At 41.6% G+C, this 11,859-nt stretch overlaps 1 protein-coding gene across 1 annotated transcript; it reads right to left on the bottom strand.

The window, feature by feature from the left end:
- Nucleotides 1-4,380: 4,380 nt before the first annotated feature.
- On the bottom strand, nucleotides 4,381-6,768 carry LOC120713318 (sister chromatid cohesion 1 protein 3-like). Its single transcript, XM_039999303.1, has 5 exons — nucleotides 6,393-6,768; nucleotides 6,090-6,201; nucleotides 4,914-5,744; nucleotides 4,705-4,837; nucleotides 4,381-4,601 (listed from the first exon to the last, which is right to left on the bottom strand). The coding sequence occupies exons 1-5, from the start codon at nucleotides 6,766-6,768 to the stop codon at nucleotides 4,503-4,505; spliced, it is 1,551 nt and encodes a 516-aa protein (XP_039855237.1). The 3' UTR covers nucleotides 4,381-4,502.
- Between the last annotated feature and the right edge of the window lie 5,091 nt (nucleotides 6,769-11,859).

The raw sequence follows: 11,859 nt of genomic DNA, 5'->3' as shown, positions 1-11,859 counted from the left end.
AAATTATCTTGCAAAACTGTCCTTGAATACTCAAGTCACTCAAATAAAATATTTGATGCATTGCATTGCTTCTCTCAATCAAGGCTTGGATATGATACTTCGAACACCCCACGGAAACTAGCACTTCGCCTTAGCACTTGCACACATGGTAAGCCGTCGCTTCACCAAAGCTTGCTTAGTCCCTCGCACTAGTCATCTCAGTTGGTCTCTTCATCAATTACCCTCGCCATGTTGAGCTAAACTTTGCACATCAACAATGAATTCCATATTTCATTCTTGTATCTTCATTTCTTTGTCTTGCTTTATAATCATGAACCTTTGATTCTTTAGACAAAGCATGCTTCACTCTTGTCAAGCCATATTTAGAAACCATAGAGTAACACATGAGTACTTGTTTCTATCTTTCTTCATAATGTGCTTGTTTTTGTTTTATAATCATGATTTGATAACAATATTCCAAGCATTGCAAGCTTCACAATACAAGAACAATATGTAGCTCATAAGTGTATGTCTTCTCTTTTTGATTAACTCCATGAAGCCTTGCAACAATACTTTCAATAATTTTATACCTCAAGTATCTTCAAATATGTCAAGCCATGAATAGAGACCATATATTGTCATTGCATGAATACTTATTTCTCATTTCTCATCACAACATGCTTGACTTTGATCAATAAGCTCTCTTTTATTTGATTCTTTGATACATGAGACAATACACACTATGATATACAAATAAATCTCTGCTCATGCTATCTCAAATAAAGCGTTAGTCCTTTAATCATGTTGTCATTCAATTCACCAAAACCCATTAGGGGTCTAGATGCACTTTCACAGCGTACATCAATGGGACCCCACCGGAAGCTGGGGATCTATGTTGGTTATGAGACTCCGTCAATAATCAAGTATTTGGAGCCTACGACTGGGGGTCTTCATACAGCTCGGTACGCTGATTGTGTCTTCGATGAAGACCATTTCCCAGCATTAGGGGGAGAAATGCATCCAGAAGAATGCTGGGAAATTGAATGGAATGCAATGGGGTTGCAATCCATAGTTCTACGCACCAGTGAGAGTTTGAACTGGAAGTTCAGAGGATCATACATTTGCAAAATCTTGTAAATGAGCTGCCAGATGCCTTCACTGATCACAAAAAGGTGACAAGATCGCATATACCTGCAGTAAATGCGCCGGAGAGAGTTCAGATACCTCTGAAGGCTACCAACTCTACAGTCTCTTCCCCTAATCCTAGGAAGAGGGGGAGACCTTCGGGCGCTCAGGACAAGGTCCCGCGGAGACGTCCTCAGAGGCAAGTACCTGAGCCACTTAAAGAATCAGTTGAAGAAGCTCAACCTGAAGTTGAGAACGCCCCTGAAGCGGCGACTCGACCTGGAGTCAAGATGGTCCCTGAAGGACCCCATCCTGAAGATGGAAACCACCATGCGCCGCACGCTCAATATCGCATTGGTGGATCGGAACACCCTAGCTCAATCGTTATGGAAAATCACGATGAGCGGGAGGATGATCATGAGGAGATCGCCACTAATTATGTTGAATCAGGAGAGTCATTTAGTAGAAAGACCATTGTTGTCGACATAAATTTTGCCTCAAAAATTGCTGACTCAATGGATCTGGATCCAGAACCAAAGTCCATAATAGAGTGCCGGAAGCGCTCTGGTTGGGACAAATGGAAAGAAGCAATTGAGGCAGAATTGCGCTCGCTTTGTCAAAGAGAGGTTTTTGGACTTGCAGTTCCAACACCTTCAAAAGTCATCCCTATAGGATGCAAATGGGTCTTCCTCCGGAAGAGGAATGAATATGGTCAGATGGTAAGATACAAAGCAAGGCTGGCGGCATAACGTTCCAATATCTCATATCTGTGGCAGCCAAGGTTTTAAATCGCCGGCTAAGACGTTTAGCGGTAGGGCTGTTGTTATGGCATTTAGCGGGCTATAGACAGCATTTAGCAGGCTATAGCTGGCTTTAGCGGGCTAAATGACATAGCAGCTGCCCTTTCTAGAAGCTATAGCAGTCTATAGTGGAAGCTATAGCCGGCTATTTAAAACCTTGATGGCAGCGAAGTTGAATTTAAAAATACAGTTGATGGATGTGGTGACCGCATATTTGTATGGGTCACTTGATTTAGAAATTTATATGAAAGTCCCTTAAGGTCTCATGATCCCTGGACCTACAGTGGGTCACATGTTCAGTGTCCGCCTGTAGCGGTCGTTGTATGGGTTGAAACAGTCCGGAAGGATGTGGTTCAACCGTTTGAGTAACTTTCTCCTGAAGAGAGGTTACACAAACAATGATGATTGTCCCTGTGTGTTCATCAAGAAATCCACTAATGGATTCTGCATCATCTCAGTTTATGTTGATGATTTAAATATGATCGGAACCACAAGGGACATTGAGGAAGCAATGACTTACCTGAAGACGGAGTTTGAGATGAAAGACTTGGGTAAAATCAAGTTCTCTTTGGGCCTGCAGCTTGAACACCTCCCTGAAGGAGTGTTTGTAAAGTCCACCTATACAAAGAGGGTACTTGAAAAGTTTAATATGGACAAGTGCCACCCTCTGAAAAAACCCCCATGGTCGTTCGATCCTTGGAAGCGGATAAAGATCCATTCCGACCCAAGGAAGAGGATGAGGAGGTTTTGGGATCCGAAGTCCCATACCTAAGTGCCATCGGTGCACTAATGTACCTTGCAAATTGCACAAGGCCAGACATTGCATTCGCAGTGAACTTGTTGGCAAGGTACAATGCCGCCCCCACCAGAAGACATTGGGTCGGCGTGAAAACTATCCTCAGATACCTACAAGGTACTCAAGACCTTGGATTATTGTATTCAAAAAAGGGGATTTTCTCTATGGTGGGTTATGTTGATGCTGGCTACATGTCTGACCTGCATAATGCCAGATCACAAACTGGTTTCGTGTTTCTCTGTGGTGGTGCAGCAATCTCCTGGCGGTCTGTGAAGCAGACCCTGGTTGCCACATCAACCAACCACTCAGAAATAATTGCCCTGTATGAGGCCGCACGTGAGTGTGTTTTGCTCCGTCGAATGATTGACCACATCTAGAAGTCATGTGGTATGAATGCTGTTGACACCCCCACCATTATCTACGAAGATAATGCGGCTTGTGTTGCACATATACACATGGGCTATGTTAAGAGCAATCTCACTAAGCACATTGCTCCCAAATTTTTATATCCCCATGAGCTCTAGAAGAGCGGGGAGATAAAGGTCCTGCAAGCTAAGTCATGTGACAATCTGGCAGATCTGTTCACAAAGTCTCTGCCTGCTTCTAGTTTCCATAAGTGTGTCCGTGGAATTGGCATGAGACGACTTAGAGAGTTGCATGGTTCAGGGGGAGACCAACCCTGAAACCATAGCCCATAACTGTGATCACAAAGATCACGGGTCGGTCCCGAAGAACCAACGCAACATCAACCGTTGTACTCTTTTTCCCTTGATGAGTTTTTCCCACTGGGTTTTCTCATGCAAGGTTTTTAACGAGGCAACATGTGCAACATAAGTAGAGCCTGTGATGTACTCTTTTCTCCTTTTTTCCCACTAGATTTTTGGGGGGAGTTTTTAACAAGGCATACACATGGCATATATTTGGACAAGGGGGAGTGTTGTAAAGCAAAGTCAATCTACAGTATGTGAAAGATTGATTTTGGGTGTGGCCAAATAAATGAAGAGGAAGAGAAAGTCCAATGTTCATATACTGCAATATGGTTGTTCTCATATCAGCCTCTCCCCTATAAATAGGGGGGGGCGTCACTTTCACCATTGTAACATTAGAAAGTGAAGAAAGGAAATACTGAAAGCTCTTCCTCTCTACCTTGTGCTTCCACTCATGTGTTCTTGAGTTTGTGATCTGTGTGCTTGAGTGCTACAAACTGATTTCTTAACAACTGACACCTATTAGGCCAATCTCAATGGAAGTGTCATGATCATTAAATTTATTGACATGACAGAGCCATTATGAAGAGAGAAGAGGGGGAGTGTTGTGGAGCCTGCTGGTGTGACAACAGTAGGCTGCCATGACAGTATACTTTTACCATAGCCATGACAGTATACTTTTACCATTATCATCATCATCATAACACTCCTTCAGCTCGATTATCTAGTTCACAATCTTGATAACTATGTCAACGACACTCCCACTGAGATTGGCCTTAGATACATACACATCCCGAAGAAGATAGAGATTGGTAAGCCTACACGAAACAAAAGGAACCGAATGTTCTTATTGGAAAAGGAGATGTTTTGTTGCAGTCGGATGATCTAGCTATTGTAGTTGAACTGTATTGAGCATGGCCCAAACACCATAACATTAGTGGGTTTTGTTTTCTTAAAAAAGAACATTAGTAGGTTCACCAGCTACTCATCATAGCATCCATTGTTCAGGTAACTACTGAATGTCATTTCTACTCTCTACTCATAGATGAAACTACATGTCTTATGTCATTCCCACTAAAATTTTGAATATCTAAGTTAAAGTTTAGCTTCTGCAAGTGAAGGTCTAACTGAGATTTCAATATCACCATAAGGGTCTTCTTGTTGGACATCAATGTAGTCATAACTCTTCAGAACCTATGGAAAAAAGATAAAATCCAAATCAGCAAAAGGAAATTGCCTCCTGCTTAACAAAATAAAAATCGCAAAAGAGAGCACTAGCACCAAATCTAAAAATTACCATTGTCTCAAAGAACATCCGTGCAGCTTGCTTTCTTACTTTCCCTTCCAAGATTCTGGTCAAACTAAATTTTCCAGGCTGCTCATCAGAAGGGGTTGAAGATACATGGTCCTTGAAGAACACTGCAACAGCTCTACAATGGCATATAAAAAGTCACAACTTGCACCTTTAATAAGAATGGCACGATAAGCTTAAACATTTCTCATTACCTTGTCCTAGTAGACATGCTTCCTAATCCTGTGGTTCCAGTATCTGCATTAGATATGCAACCAGGAGTACTTATGAGCCCTGGAAGCTCTGGCTGATCATCATAATCATCATTGACTGGAAACGGGGACGCCATATGATCAGAGTGGGTAGTACTTTGTCCAGGTAATGAATTGGTCCTGACAGATTGTGGCATTTCAGTAACACCAGTTCCTCCTAGCCCAGAATGTGGAGTTCGACGGACAGTTTTGAAAGGAGAATCATCTTCTCTTAATGGGGATGGCATATCCACTGGGGAGAATCGAGGTAACTCAGGCAATGTATCTTCATCTTGTGCTACTCCTGCTTCTCCAGGTGACTTGGGGGTGAGCTGGGGTCCAGGCTGTTCATCTGAATTTTCCAGAGATTTTGGGGTTAAATCACCTTCAGGCAGGGTATCCTCATTTTCATGAGACATCGGAGTGAGCTTTCTTTCAGAAGGAGCATTGCAACTACCACCATAATCAGCCGTGGGTTCACTAGAGTTAGGCTCAGCATCAGGGTCACTCACACGGGGAAAGTTTCTATCATAGGTTACATGTAAGTAAGTGCACATCCCTGAAAAGCAGTGAATTCGGGGTATGTGTACATCATGGTCTTTCTGAGAAGTGAAGACAGCAGAAACCCCTGAAATCAAATATACCAGCTTACCTTGCACCAAGGGTTCAAGCAAAAAGCTGCTGTCCTTTCTGCCAGTTCTGCTGAATTTCCACATATCCAGGGCTGTTTGTGGTATCTTTCTTCTCTTGCAGAGTAACTTATCTGTTGGACCAGCAATCTGTTCCTTCAAATAGCTGTAAAAAAGTTCAAATTCCATTACTGTTAACACTTAACAGAAGAGGACATCAGGAAATTATGTTTCTTATCACTACTAATGCTGGTGAAAGCATCTTTCGTGTGGTGGTCGAGTTGTGGCTACGTAGATTCCTGGTGTACACAATTTAAAAGATATATACATGGCAATGTAGATCCCTAGTTGGTGTAAAGGCCAAACATTAATCTTCATTATCTAAAAAAAATGACCATACAGCATTTGCTATGGTAAAAGTATACTGTCATGGCAGCCTGCTGTTGTGACTACTACTCAAGTAAACAGATATAAATATTGTTTCCAATGAGGGTCAGAAAGTATCACTTACGCGTTGTCCAGCTGTATTTCATAGTCAAATATCATCTCTCTCTTTCTCTTGTTATCTTGTGCTTGAGGCAGAGGTGGTGATGGTTCAAGACGCAATTCAGGTAACTGGTTGTCTAAAATCAGAAAAGATAGGGGAAGCTGATCATGAGAGTTTCACCATCGCAAAATGTGTTTCTCTTGACCTTTTAGCATACCATACAACTGGTGGAATTACAAAATAGGTTCAATTACATTAAATTGCAAGAGAAGTGAAGACAGACAGACTTATTTCAGATGCATAATGTCTCATCAAACAAATACTTACCAGAATTTAGGGGCCTGACATCATCAATAAGATCACATGTGTTAGGAGTTTGTAAGGGTACGTATATCCCAGCTAATTGTTGACCAGTGGAAAAAGTTCCATCCATTGATGGAGGGGTGATGACCTTGTTCTGCACAAATGGTGAAGAATCCTGGTCCACCATGGGGTCATCATTTCCAAAAACTGAATCTGTAAAGTGGTCAGGCCCCTCCCGTGGAGCTTCTCGCATTATTTCTGGCGGATCATGTGCTCCATCTGATGGATTTTCAATGTTGGGGTTTTCTGGCATATTGCCTGGAGGGTCTAGAGGAATCTCGTCACTAAGAGTGTTATTTGCTCCAAAATCATCATCAAACCGAGGGAATGTCCTGGACATGATTGCAAAGGATGCATGAGTACACTAGAAAGAATAGAGAGAATATTCAAGAAACATACTCTGGCTCAAATGGTTCAGGCCCCATATATGGCGATAGATAACTAGCCGATGGCTCTACTCTATCATCCTGCAGCGTTGCATAAGCAAAATGTTAGTGATTTGAGAAGTACAAAAGAATGCAAAAAAAAAAGCTTGGATAACAAAGAATACCTCATCAAGATCTATCATCGTATATTCTCCTCCTTCTGAAACACCAGGGAGATAGTTAATTAAACATAGGAATTGCATTGTCCATGAGCATTTACTTTATTGAACTTCCCTTACCTTCCAAAGTAATCTGATCAAGAGTCTTTTGATGATTATCGGATGTACTGCAGAAAGTTCAATAAAACAACAGTATTACAATGAGGTTGCATGATCCTGAAAAAGAAAAAAAAAATGAGAAAGAACCAAAACAGCACTTACTTTATCTGAGAAATGACATCATCCAAGTTTAAGTCGTCAAGATTAAGCGTAGGTGGCAATGTGATGGAATCAAACGGTGCGGGTTCCATCTCAGCTGGAAGATCTATTTCCATAGCAGCGAAGGTAGTTTTGATTGTAGTTACCATTCGATTGCAATCTGAGAACAGGTAGTTCACCTTCCATGAATAAATGCGAACTAGGCCTAAAAGAAGATGCCCTGATAATCTTAAGGCGATTGGAACCTCAGGAAACATTATACTCTCTGCAAAGGCAGAAGGCATTTATTAGATGACTATGGAAATACAGAATAAGCACAGAGACATAACCACAAAAAAAACAATCCAAATATCTTGAATGTAGAATAGCACCACCACCGTACCATGAATGCCGAGTACCTTAAGGGACATTGTCTCGGTGCTTAACAGTTATATTAAAAGTGACCACAAGGATCAAATTTCTCAGACATCCTCCATTCATCTGAAATCATTGTCTCACCAAATTGCAAGGATATTACTACTGACTGGGTTTTTTTTTTTGGATTGACGGGAAAAGGTTACTTCAAAAGAAGGAATAATAACTAGCAATAGCAATACTAGTTACTTCTTTTTTTCAATTTTAATAGAAAATCCAACAGGCACATTGACTTCACTGTTAGTCTCAAATGCACATGCTTGGTGCAGAAGATCGTATCTTTAGGCACAACAAGCAAGAACATCTGCACAAACAGCCGATATACAGTTGCTACTTTACTGAGTTTTGAGTCCTGAGGTAATTTTGTTCTTTCCCAAAACCCAACCAAAAAGCCTTATTTCAATTTTCTGCAATAATGTTGTGAGAACAACAAATCGTTACACAAAACCCCATCCAGTAACTGAACGCCATTAACGAATACTAACAAGGAGAAAAGAATCTAAATAAGAGACGCCCAACAAACCCAAAAAAACTTCTTTTTATCTTCAGCAAAATCCTATAACAATAACAAATATTTAAACAAAACATGAGCCAGTAGCAGTTACGGTAATGAATCCTAATAGGACAAATTAATCCACGTATGATTATTTCCCACAACCCAACCAATGCATTTTTTTTTCTTCCTTCAACATGCAATACGCTGATCGGAAACAAGATTTTTTGCGCAATGTGCGATCACCGAGGGAGCCGGGGACGGGACCGACGGACCTGCGTAGGTGGGGATGTCGATGCCATCTATCTGTGGCCGCTTGATCTTGCGCTCGAGGTGCGCGGCGATCCACACGGTGCCCAGCGGGCTCTTCCGCGCGAGGATCGTGTGGGAGTAGAACATCCTCGCCTATCCCCTCCGGCTCGCCGGCGGCGGCGGGGGCCTGGGTGGTGTTTCCCGATGCCGCGGCGGCGAGCGGGAGGGGGCGATGAGACACGGAACGGGGTGGGGTTGCGGGAGTTATGGGAGACGGAAGGGGAGTTTTTGGAAGGGCGAGAGGCGGGCGGGAGGGCGCCGCATCGAACACGGCTTCTGCCGGACGGTTTCCGGGGGCGGGGGTCAACAGGTGGGTCCGGAGGGGTTCCTTGTGATGCAAGGAGGAGTTGGAGTTGGGTTTGTGAAATGTGTTCTCTATTCGCTGTGTTGTGGCTGGTGGCTGGTGCTGATTTGTTGTGAGAGAAAAGTACTGCTGCCTGGCTGGTGGTTGCTGACTGGTGCTGGTTTGATGTGAGAGAAAAATATTATTGGCTGAATGCAGCGAACAGAGTGGTGATGTTTTCTTTTATATTAATAGAGGTTTGTACATTTTATATTCTTTTACTAGCACAAGATCCGTGCTTTGCCACCGTTTCGCTGTGTTCGCCTGGTTGATGAGCTAACTAGCCATTTCTCTCACACCAAACTAGCACCATCCACCAGCTAGCCAGCAGTACTTTTCTCTCACAACAAGTCAGTCGAATCAGAGGAACTCTCTCTATATATATTCTTTTAAGAGTATTTTACGTACTATGTATTCTCTCTCTCTGCGTCACTAATAATATTTTTACATAATTAGTAGTTAGTATTGTAGCATATTTATATTACTCAAAGAATAAGGTGGAGAAAGAAATGCCCTACATTTGAGAAAGTAGGAGGTTTGCAATCACCAAATATGTTTTGGTATTGATAGTCAAAAGAGTAAATTTTTAGCTTAATGGATGGGGATTCTAATGAAAGAAAATTAGACTCCACATATTTTAATATTAGCTTGTTTAGATATTTCTTCTTTAACTTTGTTGTGCGGTGACTGGCTAAATTGCCTAGGGTATAACTACGTGCCCCCTTGTAAAAGATTTTTTATCCCACGATCAATCATATAGTACATCTTATATTTTCAGCTTCATGCCATTACTTTACCTTAGGGGTATAGTAATGTAGTTTTCCGATGACTTCTTCGATGAGTAGGGCTGCATTGCCTCAGCCTGCAGCTCGTTTGCTGCATCACTATTACCAGGCGCTCTAAGCCTTAATCACCGAGTGCATCGCTGTGATTTCATCTAAACTTATCTACCAATTGCTAGGTTTTCTAGGTTTTAATTACAGCGTATCGCTGAAATTTCATCTAGTTTCCTACCGGCTATCGCTGAAATTTCATCTAGTTTCCTACCGGCTAGCGATTCTTATCATATCTCATAAAGCTGCATTGTTTGATCTAGTGCTAGATGTGGTAGAATCATATTTATGTTGCTTGATTAAGCTTGCATCGGCTCATATTTTTTAATCTATCATCTTGCTATCTAATCTGCTTTAATTAGCTTTTATACCGTTGAAATAGATGATAGATTATTTAATGATTTATTGCATCTTAATCTTAGCTACCTCTTAAGTACTGTTGGGATCAAGTTCTATTGTGGATAGATCTATTGGCTCGTGAAGTCTAAATTAATCTCTTGCTACCACCGTTTCTAGATTGCAACTACCAGGCGCATCATTATTGTAGTTTCATTTATAAATACTGGTGGTAAAACTTCATCGACTTATGACCCTAGTCATAGTAGAGCGAGAGTTCAATGACACTCCGTTTTCTATCAGCTTTCTAGCTGATATATTTCATGTTTGATTGTCATCAATTGTGTGGATTCGGCTTGGATAGCTTTGGATTTTGTATGCCAGAGTACAACAGATCTTCCAGGTCATCGTGTTTATCAATGCAGGCTTCATTATCATCAGAATTTTACGGCAACAAGCTTTTGGCACGTTCGGTGGGATCCAACCGATATATCTTTTGGGAAGAGACTGATATAATTTAATAGCAAACTTCCAAGAACATGATCCCGGTGATTTTCACAAGTTTACTTGAAGACCAGAAACTATGTGTCGAGCAATCTGTTCGATATTTTTCAGATGGAAATCATTCAGCACCACCCGGCATGAGCCGAAGCTGAACCAGAAGGCCTTGGTGCCGAGGCCAGAAGTAAGTAATGGGTTCAAATATCTACTAAACAGGGATGATCAAATGATGCTGTAAGAGCCGATGGACTATTCATTCCTCTCACAGTCTACAGGTTGCGTGGGTTTCCAACCTCCATTATCTGCAGTTACGCATGAGTTCAAGCTATCACTCGCAGACTGGTGGGCAAACCAAACATGTCAATCAATGCCTCGAAACTAGTTTCTTTGTTGTTTCATGCATCCCTACCCAGCTAAATGGATGGAGTGGATAAGTCTTGCTGAATACTGGTTCAACTCATCAAGTTTTCACTCTGCTCTTGGTCGTACTCCATTTAAGGCCCTATATGGTTATGTTCCTTGCAGTCTTGGAGTGGATGACACCACCAGGGCTGTGTTTAGATCCGTAAAATAGTGGTAAAAAGGGTCACATCGAACACTGTAGAACACTGTAGCACTTTTTGTTTGTTTGTGGTAATTGTTGTCCTACCATGACTTAACTAGACTCAAAAGATTCGTCTCGTCGTGTACATCAAAACTATGTAATTAGTTTTTTTATTTACCTACATATAATGCTCCATGCATGAGGTAAAAGATTTGATGTGATAGATGAATAGTAAAGTTTGGAGAGAGAAATTTTGGAACTAAACACAGCCCAGGTGTCTAGTCCCCGAACTGGAAGAGTGGATTCGGTCCAAAAGGAATGATGAACAAACTCTTGCAGCACCATCTGAGTTGTGCTCAATAGCGCATGAAGTAGCATGCCGATATGCAACGCATTGAGCGCTTGTTTGTTGTCGGTGACTTGGTGTTGTTAAAGTTCAGCCTTATGTGCAGTCCTCGTTAGCGCTTAGAGCTCATCAAAAACTCTCCTTCAAGTTTTTCAGCCCTTTCAAAGTACTGGAACGTGTTGGAAGCGTGTCTTACAAATTGCAGCTCCCTGCCTGTGAAAATGCATATGGCCCCAAAGTGGGTTTTGATGTTAATGACATCCATAATTAAGGGACTAATGAGTTTACCGAGCAATGGATAGGTTCAAAACTCATTGAAATGAAAAAGAGCAATATAAGACGTCATAAGCTCAAGGAATGGTGTTTGAGCTTTATTGAAGATCTTTTATAAATTTCTATTTCAAATTTAAGTATACGAAACACCATACTTTTAAGCGGGATGCGAGAAGATTGCTTGGAGATGCCAAAGTGCCCCTAAAATGCTAACAATCTTTGAGAGACATAAAT

This window comes from Panicum virgatum, chromosome 6K, assembly GCF_016808335.1.
Source record: "Panicum virgatum strain AP13 chromosome 6K, P.virgatum_v5, whole genome shotgun sequence".
Lineage (NCBI taxonomy): Eukaryota > Viridiplantae > Streptophyta > Magnoliopsida > Poales > Poaceae > Panicum > Panicum virgatum.
Note: the sequence above shows the minus strand (reverse complement) of the source record. Positions and strands in the feature narration are given on the sequence as shown.

What these genes read in the sequence shown, in the direction of transcription:
- LOC120713318 (XM_039999303.1), bottom strand. Translation starts at nt 6,768, where the DNA reads ATGTCCAGGACATTCCCTCGGTTTGATGATGATTTTGGAGCAAATAAC. An exon ending in GAAATACAGCTGGACAACGC is followed by an intron (nt 5,745 to 6,089) that starts GTAAGTGATACT and finishes ACTTTTTTACAG; the next exon opens with CTATTTGAAGGAACAGATTG. An exon ending in AGCATGTCTACTAGGACAAG is followed by an intron (nt 4,838 to 4,913) that starts GTAATGAGAAAT and finishes ATGCCATTGTAG; the next exon opens with AGCTGTTGCAGTGTTCTTCA.